This window comes from Ursus americanus, chromosome 20 (assembly GCF_024610735.1).
Source record: "Ursus americanus isolate L20-20 chromosome 20, mUrsAme1.1.p, whole genome shotgun sequence".
In the NCBI taxonomy this organism is placed as follows: Eukaryota; Metazoa; Chordata; class Mammalia; order Carnivora; family Ursidae; genus Ursus; species Ursus americanus.
The window spans coordinates 49,121,495-49,142,000 of NC_142146.1; the positions used below are offsets into that span (position 1 = coordinate 49,121,495).

Below are 20,506 nucleotides of genomic sequence, written 5' to 3' on the forward strand. Positions count from 1 at the left end.
AACTGGATTTATTGCGATGGTCATTTTGTCGTGTATCCGAATATCAGAGCATTATATTATATACCTGAAACTAATGTAATATTAAATGTTAATTATACCTTAATTTAAAAAAATTACGTTTTCTGATCCGTGAAAGTGGTATACCTTTTCCACGTTTCTAAGTCTTAATTTCTTTCAATGGTGTTTTGTAGTTTTCGGCGTACACATCTTCCACTTCTTTTGTTACATTTATGCCTAAATGTTTTATTCTTCTTGGTAGTATTGCAGATGGAATTGTTTTCTTAATTCCTTTTTGGATTGTTCATTGCTAGTGTATATAAATAAAAGTGAGTTTTGTATATTGAAGATAAGTAAATAAAAAGCACTTCCATTTTTAAAGAGTTTGGCAAGGAATTGGCATTCATCATCGTACTGAAATTTTATATGGCATGCAGATGAACAGCTCAGAAGTAGGGCGCTGGAATGGGAGATGAGAGGCTCCCCTTCCCCCTTACTTTACATATTCCTTTCTGAGTTGTATCACTTGGTTTGTAAGTGTGTGAGGAGATCAGAAAAGCATGCTGTGCCTTGTTTTCTACACCTGGAAACGCAAGTGTCATCGATCTTCTATGACTGGTTTGAAAGATGAATGACGGTATCGAAACTCTGAAGGCTTGGTGAGAGAATATGAATAGATGTAAAGGGTTACAGTGGTTATCGCAGTTGCAAAATGAGAATTCTCCTTTCCACCAGTACTTGAGGAAAATAGAGAAAACCACTCTTTGGTACTGCTGATTTCAAAGGAGTTGCTCTGGGACCACTAGATGCTGGGAAACCGAACACTTTCAGGGAAAGGGGCCTTAACAATTCTGTTGTTTTAAGTTTGTAAGTTACACCTGAGTGGGTGAAAGAGGAGTTTCACTCCAGGTGCTTTTGCAATCCAGTGGGTTTATTACATCCAAAAGGCTGCAGGATCAGGCTCTCGACGTCTGCCTTTCTTCCTTGCTATAAAAATGATGTCTTTGTGCTTTCATTTCCTCACCGCCTGGCTTCTTCAGGGTAATAAGAGAGAGAAGAGAAACACCTGGTCCCCCTCTCAAGGGTATTTCAGTCGTATTTCCCATCCACACTGTTAGCTCAGCTTTGAGGGCCATGCTGCTTATAGTGGCCCTTCTTTGTTCTGTTGAACGCCCCCAAACAAGAATAAGTTCACCTGATCAAATTATGGCTCCAAAATGAAACATAAAGTTTTCCTCTTTCTAGCTTTCCTACTCTTCACGGAATACCACACACACCCAAACCCCTGCACACAGAGACCATGGGAGGTTGGAAGAAAAATCAAAGAACAGGGTCCGACTTCATCTCTCGGGCCTGGTACCTGCTCCAGAAGGCTGCTAGTGTCTGGCCTCCGGTCTGGACTTGAAAGGTATTTTCAGGTACCCTGCACCCTCCAGTATTTTAGGGCAAGAATCGCCACCGCTTGATTTTCTCTTCTGTTGTGCATTTTCTCTTTTCTGTGCTGCTTTTCAGCATCAAGTTTATGTGTCCCGTAAGTGGAAGCTTTTCCTGAAACTTTGAGGTTGCATCCAAATCAAAACCACTTAGAGTTTTTGTTACATCGTCATTTAACTCGAAAAATATTTTCTTTGCCCTAATTTAGCTTTTACTTTAACATAGTGAGATATTCATGACGACCAGACGTTTAGACACCGAACCTCTAGCTGTTATCATCCTTTTATTTAAAAGGTAATGTGATGGTCCAGGGGCGCCTGGGTGGCTCAGTCAGTTAAGCGGCTGACTTTTGGTTTTGGCTCAGGTCGTGATCTCAGGGTCCTGGGATGGAGCCCGGTGTCCTGGCTCCTTGCTCAGCAGGAAGTCTGCTTAAGGATTTTCTTTCTCCCTCTGCCCCTCCCCTCACTCACACGCATGTGCACTCTCTCTCAAATAAATACATAATTCTTAAAAAAAAAAAAAAGATGTAATGATCTGATCACAGTACTTCAGGTTCCTATCATTCCCAGGAACAGTATGCCCTGGGTAATCACCCAGGAGTGGTCTGACGATGCATTATGAAAGTTTTCAAGGAAGAAAAGGCAAACACTACACACTAGTGCTCCGTGAAACTAACCACCATAATTCTAATTTTATTTGAGAGTTCTGTGGTCATAAATAGCTACGTTTTTTTCTTGCAAGTATAATTCACCGTGGACATTTTAATATGTAAAACGCTCCCTCCTGGAAAGTTATAAACATGAATCAAAATGCAATCTTAAACCCCTCACAGTAATATATCAGAAGAGCAGAAAAGCACTAAAACAAAGGTATGACATTTATTTTTACAAAAGGAATAAACATGAGAAGGGTGTATAAACTTCATCTATGCCCTGCTTTTGAGCTCTGCTGCTGTCTGAAACATTCGTTTCATATCCCTAACTCCTTCCCTCTGTACTCTACTTCCTTTAAGAAAACATTTTGGATTGGCACATTTTGCCTTTCCTTTTTAGCATGTGCCTGAGTTCAGAATGAAACAATTTGCCTATTATTTGTGATTACCCATGAAAGTCCACGCAGAGTATACTGTTACTAAATCAGTTAATTGAGAAACTGAACCTTGAAACAACTGAGACCTGGACACATGTTCAGTCAGTTTTATAACAATTAAAATTAATGATTTTAAGCTGTTTATGCATAAAATTTACTGCCGTATTTGCTATCCACATGTTGAGGACACATCAGAAATACGTTTCTGAAGAGTCCCTGTAAGGAATGCTGGTTCTCCTCAGGGGAAGCGTGAGCACGGTTTCCATCTTGTCCCTCCTGCCAGACAACTTTGAGCCATCCTTGAACCTAAGTCATAACAACTGTGTGAATATGGATAAACATAGTCCCGATAAATCAATTTTCCTGATCATGATTTTTACTTATACAAGTATTTCCTTTTGTAATACTTTTTGGTCACACAAACAAAATCTCCTTGTTCTGTAGAGTTCCTGATCTCTCGATTGTCGTCTTAACACTCCTGGGTTTGCATGCTTTTGTTGTGAGTTGTCACAAATCATGTGAAAATCGAGTAGAGTTGAAGGAAAGTAAATACAATTATATGCTTGTAATCCTCAACGTGCAAGAAATTAAAATACTGATGACTCAGCTGTGATGAAATTAGGACAAACTGACATATCAGTCACACCATCCTGTCTGAAAATGTTTTTCTCTATTTAAAATGACATCAAACTAAAGAAACACATTGGTCAAGCGTCTCCTCTCTGTCTTCAAACTTATTTTCTTTCTAAAGAAAAATTCACAGAAATGTTATTTGGATTTTTTTTTAATTCCCCAATTTTTTATATGAATGTCTTAGGCATGTTACTGGAGATAAAACCCATATTTAGTTAGAATTTATCAGAGAGTTGTTACATATGGCCCTCTCTCAGTTCTTTTTAAGAGATCAAAATAGGACTCACATCTGACATCCCACAATAGTTACTGAAATTGTAGCTAAAATGCGGATTTGGGCAGCTGACTGTGTACTGCTTACCTTGCAAAGCAGGGTCTGGAAACAGTTCTGGTTTAATCTCATTGTACTAATTACTATAAACTCCTTCCGTGAGTAGGATAATGATTGCCCATTAATTGTTGTCCTGAAAGTGGTATAACTTCAGTGAAGCCATTAGCTAATAATATAGGATTGTCTTAAGTGTATGCCTGTGTGCTGGCATTTAAGAGGTTATCTGAAGTCCAGAATTGTCCATTTTTCAATGACTGTATAGAGATATACGTAATGGTCTGTTAAGATGGGGATATTACTCCTGTTGCAAAAAAGTGCTTAACGATGATTTTGTTTTTTATTTTATTGAAGTACAGTTGACATACAATGTTACATTAGTTTCAGGTGTACAACATAATGATTCCGCAACTCTATACATTATGCTGTGCTCACAAGTGTAGCCGCCACCTGTCGTCATACAACCCTATTCCAATGCCACTGACTGTATTCCCCATGCTGTACCTCTCATCCCTGTGACTTATTCCATAACTGGAAGTCTGTACCTCCCACTGTCCTTCACCCATTTTCCTCATGCAGGAAATCGTGTTCGCTCTCTGTATTTATGAGTTTGTTTCTGCTTTTGTTCATTTGTTTTGTTTTTTAGAGATTCCACATAGAAGTGAAATCATGTGCTATTTACCTTTCTCTGCCTGACATCTTTCACTTAGCATAATGCTCTCTAGATTCACCCATGTTGCCACAAATGGCACGATCTCACTCCTTTTTAAGGCTGAGTGATATTCCAACAATGATTATTGTTATGCAGTCATCATAACATCTGAGCAGAAAGACATGGGAACATTGGCACCTACACAGACAAACAGACAAATCTATTTAAGAAGCACCTGGATTTCATTTTGCAGTCATCATACAAATGTATGATGGAATGTAGCTGGAATGCTGCATTAAAAAGATAATAATTTAAGATGGCAGTAATCAGAGGCAGATTACCTGAAACTACCTGACAAGGGGGAATCTCAGTGTCAAAATAAGCCAGGAAATTAAAAAAATTTATGCTTGAATCTGAAGTTTTCACAATTGATACTTCAATATTCTGTCAACTGCTCCAGAATTGTTGGTATAGTTACCTTGTATTAGGAATATGAAGGTAAACATATTTCAATATGTCAGTCCATTTGCAATTTCCAAAAAGATACATCTGAACGGGTTTTATACTATGAGATGCCTCCACAAAAATTCATACAAGTGAGCTAACGGTTTACACACCTGATACATTCTGATTTTTCCGGAAGTAGAAATACTTTCAAATGAGAAGTCTCACCTAGTGAGCTAATATTAATTTGTGGATCCTATTTCAAACAGAAAGTTGAGATTCATCTTGGAATAGTAATAATGCTTTTATTGTGGTGAGCAGATTGAATCAGATAATAATAGTATAATTGTAACAAGTTCTTATGTTTTTCCTAGGTGGATAAGCGGAGCAGCTGTAGTCAATGCATTTTATTCTTCAGGCAGAAATCAGATAGGTAAGGCCTATTCCTAAATAATTGTTTAATATTTCTCTGTTGCTACCAACTTGTAGTGCATTGCATGCCCAATTTATAGTACTCCTCATAAAAGCACAGCTGAGGCTGAGTTATTGATTTATTGAATATACTCCTTGAAAGTAAATGCATCCCTGTACCTCTTTTCACTGTAATAGCAAATTTTAAGTTAGTACAAATTACATTAAGTGGTTTTCTTTCTTTTGCAATGTTCTCATTTGTGGCTAAGTGGTTTATCTTATGTCTAAGTGCTTTTATTTTATTTCTAAATACTTTTTAAACATCTCTTTTAGCTCCATAAAGTTATATTGACTTTAAGACTCTCTAAGCATCAGAATGTTGAAGGGGTTTAAGGTTCCAAGAACCAGCTTTGCAGAGATCCAGTTCTCCTGGCAATTCTGTACCCTGGCCCTGGTGGGGATGGTCCTGATTTGTACCGCCTATTTTTCTAGACAACTCCAAAGGTCTCAGAAAGTTGAAAAGTCGGTTATATTAGGTTGAACCATGTGAAATTGCATTTACTTAACTACTTTTAATCAAAAAAGAAAAAAAGTATGTTCAGTAATAGTAATATTACAGGAATCTGTGTAGAAATTAATACATGAGTGAATGATATAATGAATAACTAAATGGCTTAATATAACAACATATATTGATTCTCTTCCTGGGAAGACCTTGAGATCTTTAAATTCTTTCTTAAGTATTACATAAATAAACCCATTTTTCCCCCTAAGGATTTTAAATATGTAGAAAGGCACCCAACAGATTCAGTACTACTGAAGGTATACCAAGCAAACAGTACAGTCAACTTCTCCAGGTGCACGTAGTCCAGCCCTTCATTTCTAAGTGTGGTCAAGAATCAAAAGGGAAAATAATTTCAGCGCTATTCTAAAATAAATATTTCAGAGGCTGTCCTTTACCTCATTTTTCTTGAATTCTGTTACTAATTAGATTAGAAATGATGAAAAATCCTGCAAGATTTTTACCATTCACTAAAAAACATACTTTAAAGAAATTATGACTCTTATTTTATTTTAAAGTTTGATTATAGCTTTCCCCATTGCTTTTAAACCTAGGAAGAGTTAAAGTAAGAAACTATCTACATTTTCTTCTAGTATTTCTTTGGTCTTTATTTTTGGAGTAAATCTTTAATCCATCTGGAATTTATTTTGGTACATGACATGAAAATGAATTATATAAAATAATCAGAAAAGTTTCTTTAACTAACATATAAATAATAAGTAAGGCATGTGCACCTGTTAAAATCAATTAGCTCAAAGTCTAGGCTAAGACATCTCCCAGCTAGTGCAATGATTACCTAAACTCAGACCAGAATTTGTTTAATGATCAACTCAGAACCCATGCAGTCTGTTCTTTGCAATGTATTCCTAGAAACTGTTCACACGCTTTCTTAGAAGCACCTTTCTCTTTGGAGAGCCTTCACTTTGTTTTTCTGTTTTGTTTTGTTTTTTGAGAGAGAGAGAGCATGCATGCATGTTCACATACATGTATGGGGGGGCATTTGCAGACAGAGAGAATCTTAAGCAGGCTGCACACCCACCATGGCGGGGCTCTATCTCACAACTCCGAGATCATGACCCGAGCCAAAATCAAAGAGTCTGATGCTTAACCGACTGAGCCACCCAGGCGCCCCAACGTGAAGACTTCTTTTTGATATTCAAGTCGTTTTATTGGTGTAAGATCTAGTTCATTCTGGACTTGAACTTAAACAGGATAATGACCTTCTAATGAAATTCCAAGGCAAAGTGAGACAACCTGGGCTTTGTTCTGTATTAAGGGATATAGCTTTATTTTAATCCAGTTCAGGAAGGACCCTGGATCCTATCAGACCTGATGCTGATTCATTCCAACAAGAAGGACCGTCTGTAGGACCACCCTGGCATATTCATCCCTTCAGCCCCTCTCTAGGGCAGATTCACACAGTTTAAGTCAAGACAGTACCTTGTTTGGCTCCGAATTACCCCATATCCCTGGAGCGAGCTCAAATTTGGTTCACCTCAGAGATTCCCTGATCAGAGAAGACCGGGGAATGATCTCAACTTGAACTTAATACCCTCAAACCAAAGAAGCACCCAGCAAAAGAAAAAAGAAGGTAAAAGTGGCCTAACATTTCACAAAATAGTTATCCTCTGAATAATCAAGAATTGGCTACAATAAGCATTCTTAATAAGAAAGACCTTTAAAGACTCTCAAGATAAATTTATCAGATAGAAATTTGAAATCTGAAAAATTGTTAATGTCTTTTCATATGCTCGTCTGCTAATAACAGCAGTTCAGAAGAAGGGAAAGTGTCATGCGAGAGGAGAAATCTTTGACATATGTACGTTTTCTCTTTGACAATTCATTTAAATCTTCAAAGTGGGGATTGTCTTAACTAAAAATAATTGAAGATCCAGACCTCCATCGTTCTCCTTGATGGAAGTGAGTTTGTGGCCGTGTGTGTGTGTGTTTCTCTGTCTGTTTACATTCATAGATATACAGCTTTTAATTTTGATATCATGCATTACAGAATTAGAATTGGCATAGAATAGCATATGGCTTGGGGCAGCTGGGTGGCTCAGTCGGTTAAACGTCTGCCTTTGGCTTGGGTCATGATCCTGGAGTCTGGGGATGGAGTCTTGCATCAGGCTCCCTGCTCGGTGGGGACTCTGCTTCTTTCTCCACCTCTCCCCCAGTTTGTGCTAACACACACACTCTCTCTCTCTCTCTCTCAAATTAAATGAATAAAATTTAAAAAAGAAAAAGAATAGCATATGTCTTGTAAATGACCCTCCCATCCTCACACAAGTACCTTAAATTAGATCACATACAATTTCTTATGGGATTGGACTCATATAGGGAATTATTCATATTAATAACTTCTTCTTTTTAATTCAATTTCCACCACTTTTTTGTTATAACTCACACAGGTGGACTGTATTCTAAGTTTTATGCACCCCTGCCACTTCACGTCAATTAAAAAAAAAAAAATCAACTTCCCAGACAGGAAGGCACACTGAAAGTGTTTAATTCACTGTCTCTTACTCCCCACACATTGGCTCCGTAGAGCCCCAGAAACCTTGCGTGGATTATTTAGTGTATACCACCTGGAGGTATGGTATGTCAAGGTATGACTACCTTGAAATAATTTTCTAAAGTTACCTTACTTATTCTTAGGAATCTTATTTTCAGACTTGAAAATCAAGAGCAAATGTTTCCAAACATATTGATATTCCATTTAACATAAAAAATAATATTTCACTTTTTCCACCCCAAATTGATTTTACCTGATGTCATCAAACTTTATATCAAAGATTCTGAAATTGAATTGCTTGCAGCCTTAAAAAACTGAACCAGGGAACCGAGGGCATGGGAGGTAGGGAGAAACATAATTTTTTGTTTCATGGACCAGTGACATATTTAATTAACTAACTTGTTGACAATCATGAACATAAAAAATGTACAAGTAAGCAGTTGGGTGTTGTCAACAGTTGTGAAGTCTGCTAGTAACAGCAGTAGGCGAATGGGGAAAATCCTCCTCGCTGAGATGTAACTGACAGTGTAAAAGGAGAAATCAGAATTTGCAAAGCTGAACTTGAACACTAGTATTTAATATGAGCCATAAAAATCTTATCACTTGCCTGAAGAGTGACATATCAGGATCTAATTAAAGCAGCAGGATCTTTACAGTTAATGTTTAGTCTTGATAGCACGTTTCATAAGAACATTTTATATGAAGGGTGGATTTTAATCAAAGTACATAGTGTGGGAGATAGCATTCACTTTAAGTTAATAAAGTACTGCACATCATTTTAATACTTTAAGCTAAAAATAATTTCTCGGCACTGTTGATAACTCAGGCAGCTACATGTGAGGTATAACTTTCATCGAAATTCTCCAAGGACAGCAGTATTTATTTTCTAATTATTTTGTCATTTTGGATGTTATGGCATCTTTCCAGATTTTTTTTTTAAGTTCTGGAGAACACTTAAATTGTCCAGCATATTTTTTAAGTCTCTTCTGTAAACATCTACTATTTATCTTTGAAATCCATGCAAGGCTCTGCCATCTTCTCCCCACCCGAAAGACAAAGAAACAACATTAGCTACTATGTGAACTAGATCTTAGATTTCTTAAGGTCAGGGCTCTTCCCTTCTGTTTTTGGAATCCCACATAGTGATTGCGTAGGGCTTTACATGCAATAGGTGTCGATGCTAAAGATTCTTTTTTTTTTTTTTAACTACAGAACATAATTCAGAAGATACTAGAATTTGAAAACATGAAAGATGAAATTGCTAAGTTATGGGCATTATGAGGGGAGGAGAGGGTATGAGGGAGATGAAATAGGAGAGGACCACGGAGTCCAAGGCCAGGAAGAAGAGGCTGTATTTAGTTAGAAAGCATCAAAGCCATCCTTTGGAAGGCTTTTTAGTGGGGGAGGATAATGACCAGAGTTACACTTTAATCTGGCTGCAGAATGGATTAGATTTAGGATAGGTTGTAGTTGGGTGAGACAGGAAGTGGAAAAATCATGTAGGAAATTAAGTAATTCTTCAGGAATGATAATATGAAGTAGGATGGTGGCAATTAAGACTGATAGGAGGAGATAAACAGAAGAAACGCTCCTGGAAGGAAGGTACATGACCTGTTTTTCTCCTAAGTAGACTGTGTAAGACTTTGTAAAAAACAAATGAACAAATAAATTAATAAATATTTAAAAAATAAAAAAATAGTTATCCAAGATAAATAGAAAATGTTCATGTTGGGTGATTGAGACCCTTTAAATGCCACTAGCAGAAATAAAGTCAAAAGAGTGACGGCTTAGAAGAGAAAATGATGAATTTGATATTTGACACATGAAATTTAAAGATTGTAAGACGTCTACATGCAGAAAGCTAGACAAGTTAACTCAGATGTCAGGGTACACATAAAAAATATGTGATTTATTTATGTCGTGAAGTCTCTGGGACACCATGGTAAGTTCATTTGCTCTCTCATTTGTCATTGATTATTCACCTATTCAACATATTTCCTAAGCACCTATTATGTTCCAGGGGCCATTCTAATTTTAGGTGCTGGAGGTAATGAATTAAAAAAAACAAATGGACTCAACAAATAAATAAACAAATGTACCGATAGACACACAAAACTCTGCTCTCGAAGGACTGATATTTGAGGTGCTGGAGCAGGTGAGGATGACAAGAAAAAGAAAGACAACAGCCAAAAATAAGGGCATAAATAGCCACAGATGCCTTGTTGAAAATAACATAGGGCAATGTTGTTGGGGAATGTCTCCGATTGAGGATCTGTTTATTTAACACACTATTGTAGAAGGACAAAATGTTAGAGACGAGACTAAAAGTAATACTTGTGTTATTTTTTAGTATTTGTGTTATTAAGTAAGTGTTTTTCCCAAATATTTGCAGTAGGGGGGAAAAGTCCTTCTGAATGAAGATGATAATTTCCCCTTGCTCTAAACTCCTTATAGCCAAAAGCAATCTTAGCAGAGTTTGTAAAGTGAATGGTGATTATAAATCATAGATCATGGTGCCGCTTTGGGATGAACTCTTTGTCATCGATCATAAAAGACCTACCTTTGTTTCATCACAGAAGATTTTTGTATACAATTAAGTGAAACTGACATACTGGAAAGTAGCTTAGCAGGCAGAGAGCCCAGCCCAGGCCTGCCATCACAGAAGAATGACACAAATCATCTTTAACCATCTTCTTTCCTTGTAGTCTTCCCAGCTGGCATTCTGCAGCCCCCCTTCTTCAGTGCCCAGCAGTCTAACTCGTTGAACTACGGGGGTATCGGCATGGTCATAGGACATGAAATCACCCACGGCTTCGATGACAATGGTAAAGTGCAATGGACACTTTCCTTTGAGACACATCCTAAAAAACCTGAATAGAGTTATTATACTTGATCAATGCAAGAACACATTTAATCATCAGGGTATCGTTGGCTAATGATCATACTTTTAGTGTTCCTTTTAAATTGTTGTTTAGGAAGATCAGAAATGTCTAGTAGTGAGATAAGCTATGTGTGCTTTGCACTCTGACAGAATAACACAAATATTCACATTGAGAAAACACTGCGGTGTTTGTCAACACCAATGATAATGTTTGGTCTTATTTCATGATTGTTTACATATTATCTATCTGGACTTCTAGAGGACAGGGTTCATGTCTTAAAATCAGATATAAAATCAAAAAGTAATGTGCCTGTAAGACTTTTCAACTCCTAAAGGACAAGAACTTTTTTTTTTTTTCCAGCCTTTACCTAGTTCAGGACTTTGCAAATAATGGTCACTTAAATGTTTATACGCTGCCTCAAACAGAAAAAATAGATTTAGGGTTTCGATGAAATTCGAGAGGCATAGAAGTAAAGACATGAGACATGAGATACATAGAGAAGTGATAGTTGAAGCTATGACAAATTACTCAATTCAAGTATGTAATAATTTTCACAGGTTGAGTACTAATACCACTTCCATTTTTTTTTTTTAATGGAAAAAAGCAGAGGCACACGAAAGGCTTGCTCAAAGTTACAAAGCTAGGAATTAGTGGAATCAGGATGTGAATTCAAGTAGTTTTTCTTTGTAGCCCTCTTCTCATTCACTATGCAACTATTTAAAAGGAGGATAAAATGAAGTGTTAAAACATGGCGAATAATGCCACTGTAGTTCAAAAAAAGGGAAGATGGAGGTACTTAGGGTTAGCAGGAGAGCTCCAGGAGGAAGGGTGACTCTTTCTTTGTGCTTGAAGTAGAGGGAAACTCGGAGTCCACAGTGTCTTGTGAGGGGTTTGAGATATGAAATGAATGTAGAATAAAAATAGTGTTTTTCAATCTCAAAATATCAAATTAAACAGACTTGGCCCATATGAAAACCATCCAAGAGAAACAAGTCACGGTTTCAGTAGCGGCTTAGCTGGTGGCCTTGGCTGAGATATCAAGAACCATGTGGATACAAAGCCTGGATCAATACGAAGGCCCATCAGCAAAGCAGGCCCTCACAGTCCACGTTTCATCCACGTAGGATGAGAAAGGGGAGCAGTTCCTCTCATTACCTGTCCACTTGTCTCACACAGTGGTATTTCAGTCCTTGCCTTTTGAATTAAAGATATCTTAATCATAATTCTTGATGTAATGAGTTCCCCTTTTACTTAAATCATTATATTACAGGCAGAAATTTTAACAAGGATGGAGACCTTGTTGACTGGTGGACTCAACAGTCGGCAAATAATTTTAAAGACCAGTCCCAATGCATGGTGTACCAGTATGGAAACTTCTCCTGGGATCTAGCAGGTGGACAGCATGTATGTTAGCGTTCTCTTGAAAAGTTTTAGATGTATTCAATCTTTGCTGTTGTTGTTGTTGCTTTATTTTGAGTATAGATGACACATAATGTTACATTAGTTTCAGGTGTCCAACTTACTAATTTGACAAGTTAACACATTGTGATATGTTCACAAGTATAGCTCCCATCTGTCCCACTGCATCGCCATTACTGTATCATTGGCTGTATTCCTTATGCTCTGCTTTTTTATTCCTGTGACCTACACTTTCCATACCTGGAGGCCAGTATCTCCTCCTCCTCTTCACCCATTTAGCCCATCCCCCTAGCCCCTTCCCCTCCAGCAACCATCAGTTTTCTATATTTATAGTTCTGATTCTGCTTTTCGTTTGTTTATTCTTTTTTTTTTTTTTTTTTAGATTCCATTTATGAGTGGAGCTGTATGGTATTTGTCTTTCTCAGTCTGACTTACTTCACTTAGCATAATACCCTCTAGGTCCATCTATGTTGTCTCAAATGGCATGATCTCATCCTTTTTATGGCTGTGTAACAGTCCAGCATGCGTGTGCATGTTTCACTTCTTCCTCGTCCAGTCGCCTATCCATAGACACTTAGGTTGCTTCCATGTCTTGGCTAATGTAATGCTGCAGTAAATAAATATATCTTCTCAAGTTAGTGTTTTCATTTCCCCTGGGTAAATACCCAGCAGTGACATTATTGGATCATATGGTATTTCTTTTTTTTTTTTTTTTTAAGATTTTATTTATTTATTTATTCGACAGAGACAGAGACAGCCAGCGAGAGAGGGAACACAAGCAGGGGGAGTGGGAGAGGAAGAAGCAGGCTCATAGCGGAAGAGCCTGATGTGGGGCTCGATCCCATAACGCCGGGATCACGCCCTGAGCCGAAGGCAGACGCTTAACCGCTGTGCCACCCAGGCGCCCCGATATTTCTGTTTTTAACTTTTTGAAGAATAGATATATCCAATCTTAAGTGCATTATTGATGCCTTCTTAACAATCCAAATACAGCTAAACATCTTTAAGCATCTTTTTTTTTTTTTTTAACAGCTCAATGGGATTAATACACTGGGAGAAAATATTGCTGATAATGGAGGTATTGGCCAAGCATACAGAGTGAGTAATAATATTTTTTCCCATTTTAGTGGTCGGAGTGTATATTTATCATATTCAATCATTCATTTAAGGCCTTTTGCAAAAGGCACATATAATGTAGGCAGTAAACAATGAATAGAAAGTAGAAAAGACACGGGGGAAAAGGAGATTGTAAGTATGCTAACCAGAAAGGGCAGTGTGGTTACGAGTGACCCGAATAGTCTAGATTTCTGAGAAGCTGAGACCGGGAACCCTGGAATGTTACATCAGCAGAAATGAGGAGATATGCAAGTTCCACAGCGGAAACAACATTTTTCTAAGAAATATGCTCTGAAATATAATTTTTTTAGAAGAGGTGCCTCATCAAAAGGATTATTTCGGTCATTGATCAATGTACTGAAGGGGACCCTCAGTTTCACAGCAGGTGAGGCAATATTGGGAGCTATAATCAGCATAAACCCCAGTCCAGTTACAGTGACCCAGTGAGGGACTGACGTGATACAGCTCCAACACATGGCCTTGTAGTCATCCAAACCGTTACACCCAGAGCAGTATGTTGATGGAACATCCCTTAGAATCTCACTTAGATTTCCATTCCTTCTTGCATTCAGCAAACACTTGTCGAGGACTTCACTGTGTGTTTGGCACTATTCTCAGTGCTGGAGACACAGTGTGAACCCTCCATAAAGTAAGTCGTTATTTGATGATTAGAGCAGAATGAAAGGATGGTCTAGTGGATGCCATGTGCCCAGGAAAAGGTAGGGATTTTCACCAAAGAGTAGAGGAGTACTGTCTTGGAAGCAACAAGGAGTGAGGGTAGCTTGAGTGTTTCTTCCAACCCTGAGGTAACTCACATGTGGGGTAGCGAGCAGCGTCTGCTTGAGAAGGTGCAGGGGACCGAGTGCCCCAGGACACACCAGGCTTCTCCAGACGAAGATGGATGGAATATTCTATGCAACGGATGAGGATGTAGGATTACTTGTCCCGCATAGAAATGTACGGGTTAGCAGGGGGAGGAGGGCCTCAGTGGTGGGGCAGGAAAGGGGAGGCTTCAGAGCGCTGGGGGAGAGATGACTGGGAGCACCTCTGACATGGCAGTGACTGTAGATGATCAAGTAGAAAGTTTGGGAGATTAAGCTGCCTGCAAAGTTTCCAAAAGAATGAGTCCCAGCAGAGTCCTGGGGGCTGGTAGAGTGCTGCTTCCTTGAATGCTTGGTACTCTTTTGACCAGATGCCAGGCAATGTACATTTTACCTCTATGGGTGCTAGAGATTTTTGTTTTCCTACAAATTTCTTGAGCTTTATACTTGGGCACAATTAACTTCCTCAGAAATGGTTTGATCCTTCTGAACCTTGCTTTTAGAACTTGTTAGGTGGCACTAGGGTCGTGCTCAGCCTAGGGAAAGTTATTCTCCACTGCTGAGGCAAGACCCTACTGTGTGAATCTTGAGAGGCCCGTCTGATCGCTAGAGGTCCTCTCCCGTATAGCTTTCTCCTCTTTAGGACCCTGTCTTTGGTGTCCTTGAACTCTCAGCTCCTTCTCCTCAACTCAGGCAGTCCCTTGGGCTCCAATGGAGTTTCTCTTCTTTATGTTGTAGCCTGGAAATGCTTAAGGCAATAAGCTGGGGCAATTACAGGGCTTACCCTATTTGGTTACCATGTCAGAGAGCTCACTCTCTTTTTTGCCTGATGTCCAGTGTCATGCACACCATTGTTTCATATATTTCGTCCATCATTTGGTGGTTTCAGCAAGAAGGTAAATCCAGCCCCTCTCACTCCATCTTGCCTGGAAGTGGAAGGCATTGGCACTCTTAATACTCCCACAGTTATTCTAATATGCAGGCAGATTAAAAATCATTGCTGTAAAAAGGCAACCAAAATCTGGGTTGATGGCACTTCCAGGAAGATCTTTACCTAAACCAGGTATAGACTTACTATAATGAAGCAAATTACAAGTGTGTAAATATTTTTTTATACATGAAATCATAGCGTCTACTACCCTGTCCCCTTGCTAGATTGTGAGCTCCCTAGGAGGGAGTATGCTCAAGTCTTCCCCATGTTCCTAGCATCTTTACATAGTAGAGACTCAATAAATCTATGTTAATGGCAAGGAGGAGGAAATGGAGTATATCTTCTGCTTATCGAATTGATCACTTTCCTTTGTATTAAGTTGGAAGTAACACATCTCAGGAAGTTTGTTGTAAATTCCTTAAATATGTTTAGCAGAGGAAAACTACATTTTTCAATAGTATTCCTAGAGCCTTAAGAATTAAGGATATTTTCTGACATTCAAGTAACCTAAATTCCTTCTTCCTAATGTAACTGAGATTCAGTCTATTTTGCCCTGTCTTCTGGGGTGCCACAACAATTGCTCATCTTTATTCTTAGAATCATAGGATACTAATTTTTAAGAGATCTTAAGGAATCCCTTGATATTTGGTGTGAATCATTCAAAGTCTGGTGTAAATCTTTTTTGCTAAGCATAGTAACTGAGCTAAATATGGCAATTACAGACTGACTCCCCTGGCAATCCGTTCTTCCAACTGGCAAGACTTATCCATCTATCTATAGAACAACATTTAGATAAGTTTTTTTTTTATCATTTATATAAGTCATCCATTCATTCAACTGACATTTATTGATCATTGACATTTTCAGAGCATTTGTAAATAAATCTGGTTTTCTTTCTAATCCATGAAATAGTTGTAGGTTGCCATACGTAAATAGATGATTATGGTGATCCTGGTATAAGAGGTTAATTACTGGGTTACATGGTCTTTTGCACAGGTTTATACAGAAATGTAGTAATTATAAACATCATGTTTCTATTTCATCAACTGCCTAGGCCTATCAAAATTATGTTAAAAAGAACGGTGAAGAAAAATTACTTCCTGGACTTGACCTGAATCACAAACAACTATTCTTCTTGAACTTTGCCCAGGTATTGTATCTTTCTTGATGGATAGATACGAAAATCATGTTGAGTTGTAATTTCATAGTTGGTTAGATATTGCATGCTGCGTTTTCTTGTTTTAATCGGTTGTGGCAGAGCATTTGACTTGGCTGACTTTCACTATTTATAACAGACTATCAGCTCATGTTAATGGTAATTATGCTCCTGGCTGCCAATCACTGAACACTATTTGAAGAGTAAATGGTTGAGAAATGCAGAGTTCCCATTTAATTTTCGCGTACAAATAATCTTTGATTGAACCTAAGCCCACTGTTTCCCTTTTTCTGTTCCTACCCTAGGTGTGGTGTGGCACCTACAGGCCGGAGTATGCTGTCAACTCCATTAAAACAGACGTTCACAGTCCAGGGAATTTCAGGTGCGTGGGTTTGAACATCAGCCAAGGCGCTCCAATATTGACTCCATTACTTCCACATTTGGAAATTGGCTTTTTCTAACTCTGACTATAAATTTGGAAATCCGGTGGTTGTTTTTTTTCTTTTGAGGGTCACAGATAGGATCAACAGAACACAGCAGGATAAATGTCATGTTTACACGAGCATAGCCTTGACTGCCCTTGCCCTCGGAATGTACATGACTTATGCTTAGTGCTTGATGGATTCCAGCAAAGAGGTGGCCTGAGAATAGTGGCCCTATTTAAAGCTAGCACAAAGACATTTTTAAGAGGCTAAGAAAAGTTTAGGCTTGGCACTAGTGAGTAGCCATTCCAAGGAACGATTGCCATTCAACAAAACAGAAACGTGGTTTAATTAGAGGCCGTCCAACATAAAATAGTTATCTCCAGAGCTCCGGGAGAGAGTACCTCGAAGCAGAGGTCAGAAGACAGCCCATCAAGGATGCTGGAGAAAAATGCTCTGTAGAGTGGAAGGTTGAGTTAGAGGAAATCTCAAGTCCTTCTGAGATCAGAAAATCTGAGAGAGCATTGTATTGAAAGAGAATCATTCTAATCAGCGTTTCAATGTTACACTCTGAAAAACAACTTAAAATTTCGTAGAGTGCTTGGAAAACAGTTTGGGAACAAAAGAGAATTAGTGAGCTGCGTTTTAAAAGCCCTTCCTAAAATAGATGGAAACATAGTGCCTGGATCATTCACTCCTGGGGAAAAACCACATTCAATTATGAAACAATAAAATAGCACATTTACGAATTAGAGAGTTTACTCAGCTTCTAGTATCAGCATGGTAATCAGCATCATTTAGTATTTGCCGTATCTGTTCTTGTAAAATTCATTCACTCAACAACTGTTTATTATATGCCCATTCAGTGTGCAATCCCAGGTCAAATGAGTCTCGCTAGAATAGTCAAATTAGATAATAAGCTGCAAAAGTCACTCGATCAGTTCCCATTGTAGTTTATCCAAGTAATTTTTTGTTTTCATTTTTAGAAGTTGTTTTTTTCCTTACTGAAGTCTTCGGAAGTAAAAATACAGGAATCTAATTCTGAAGACAGCAGAGGGCAATTACGATAAGTGCACATAAACCATGATAACATTCTAATTGGTCAAAGCTCTTCCCTCCATATCCCCGTGAACTACCACATATGGGCTTAAACCTAATGAATTTAAGTAATATTATTGTAATACCTGGTACACCTGGCATATCCTCAGAGAATGGGGCTTGCAAATTGCAAGTTTTTGATAGCTAAAATTTGAGTATTAACAGTTTTATCTTAACCACTGGATTAAAATTTCTCTGTTTAAAATACATCTTCTACCGTATTGCCTTATTAACACGGTATCCTGAACAAAACCCGGCCTTTTTTTTTTTTTAATGACACAGACTGTTGTTATGACTATGTTGGCATTTTAGTATTTATTATAGTTTAGTGAAATCCTCAAAAGCTGGAGTATAGAGAGCCATTCATTCCTACACTAAAGAGCCACCAATGGGGATATGGTGATGCTTTTTATTTTGGCTTTTTATTGGGGTTTTCCTGTTTGTTTCTTCCCTAGTTCTCTTTTCTGTTACTACATTGCCTGCCTTTTGGCATCTCATTCCTTCATTCTGATTAGCTCAGAAAGCAGATCCTTATACTTGAATGGTGAAAAATATGAATGCCAGCTTTGAAGTAAGAAACACTTGAGTTCTACCCGTGGCTTTGCCATTTGTAAGCTGTTACTTAACCTCTGTGTCTCAGTTTCTAGATATTTTAAATTAGGATTAAATTATCCTGAGAGTTGTTAAGAGGATTAATGTTAATATAGAAGAAGTGTCTCTTACATGTATGTGTTTGAAAATTAGTGGTAGGATTATTTTTAGATAAGAAAGGTATGAACAGAATAAGAATCCCCAGGAGTAAATATATGGACTTTGCAACAGTTTTTATTACCTGAGAGTCAAGGGCTTTTTGTTGCTCATTTCTTTCTTTCTTTTTTTTTTTTTTTAAAGATTTTGTTTATTTATTTGACAGAGATAGAGACAGCCAGCGAGAGAGGGAACACAAGCAGGGGGAGTGGGAGAGGAAGAAGCAGGCTCACAGCGGAGGAGCCTGATGTGGGGCTCGATCCCATAACGCCGGGATCACGCCCTGAGCCAAAGGCAGACGCTTAACCGCTGTGCCACCCAGGCGCCCCTGTTGCTCACTTCTTATGTCTGGATAGTTCAGAATGTCAGTCCCTGATCACCGATTAAATGATGTAACTGTGTTCTACCCTCAGTTTTAAACTGAAAACAATTTTATTATAAATATGTAAAATTTCCTATCTATAAAAATACATATTATTTTATTATAAAATACGTCAAATTAGTCACAACTTTATTTGTAACTTTCTTTGTTCTGGTGTAAAAGATGCCTCTTTGACTGTTTTTCATTTATAGTAAGAAAAGTGTGTGTTGTTTTTTAAAAAGGGTAAATGGAATGCCAACCTTTTGTCAAGGAAATTATTATTTTCTCTGGAGGTAAAGGGATTTCCTTGGCAAAAGGTTGAGGTTACATTTAGTTTTGGAAACAGGCTGCTTCCTGGCTGTACAAAGTAAAACATATTTTTTAAAGAACCTTAAAAACTAATAGACATTGAATTGCTATTGAGAAATTGTGCATAGTGGTTTCTGTAGAAACATTTCTGAAATAGAGGGAGATTTTGTAACCTTATGCTTAAATACCACAATATTAAGACAGGAGGCAACATATACTTGATATTAAACCACTTGTTAGGTCTGAGCTGTAATTGTTTTATGCTTCCTAACTAAAGTCTTACATACTTTAGATAAACTTCTAAAACGTTAGTATTTAGAGAGAAATTTTTTTAAAGTTATTCATTTGAGAGAGAGAGAGCGCATGAGCAGGAGAAGGGGCAGAGGCGGAAGGAGAAGCAGACTCGGAAGGAGAAGCAGACTCCCCACTGAACAGGGAACCCAATGCGGGTCCTGGGATCATGACCTAAGCCGAAGGCAGACGCTTAACCGACTCAGTCACCCAGGCGCCCCTAAAACTTTAGTATTTAAAATAAAAACATTTCCCCTTGATGTTCTAGAAATTGAACTCACAATTTAAATGACTTCTTTTTGGAAATTCAGTTTCTGTTAGCCACCCCAGTCACTTGGAATGGTTGTTATGCTAATATTTACCATATAATCTACAGATGTGTCTCTAAAGTTATTCAGGTGTAATACTTCTAGACTAATACATAAGGGTCTGATAATTTTTTTAAAGCAAGTCCAAAGGGACAGAGTGGTACCAATGTATTTGCTACCCAAATAGTAAAGGTGCTCATTTAGGTGCTTAAATTGCTCGATATTCTCTTCCAGTCAGAATAAAAGGGCACTTTATAGAACTAACACCACTAATAAAGCAAGACCTTTTTTCCACAGCTTAATTTCTAGGAATATTTGTAAGATATTCTTTCTAGTGTTTTATGTAGACATTTTCAGGTAATACGGTGATTTTGTTCCCTATTATTCCAAGAGTTAGTATGTGTATGCTAAATCCTCTCTGAAATACGAAATCCTCTATTTGCCTTAAATATTAGCATTGGTTTCTGATATTTTGTAAATGTCAGTTTGGATTTTGGTGAACCTTATAGCACTTGTTAATCTTCAGACCATACATCTGGGAATCTATTCAGGCATTTATTTCTTTGTGAATTTGTAATGGAAC

General features: G+C 37.9%; 1 protein-coding gene across 6 annotated transcripts in view; it reads left to right on the forward strand.

The window, feature by feature from the left end:
* MME (membrane metalloendopeptidase) overlaps positions 1-20,506 on the forward strand; it is a 96,516-nt gene that overhangs the window by 71,127 nt on the left and 4,883 nt on the right. For all 6 annotated transcript variants that reach the window (XM_045812206.2, XM_045812233.2, XM_045812223.2 and 3 more), the window contains exons 17-22: positions 4,952-5,010; positions 10,768-10,887; positions 12,215-12,348; positions 13,396-13,461; positions 16,286-16,381; positions 16,693-16,769. In XM_045812206.2, the coding sequence (XP_045668162.2) occupies positions 4,952-5,010; positions 10,768-10,887; positions 12,215-12,348; positions 13,396-13,461; positions 16,286-16,381; positions 16,693-16,769 (552 nt within the window). The remainder of the gene's footprint in view (positions 1-4,951; positions 5,011-10,767; positions 10,888-12,214; positions 12,349-13,395; positions 13,462-16,285; positions 16,382-16,692; positions 16,770-20,506) is intronic.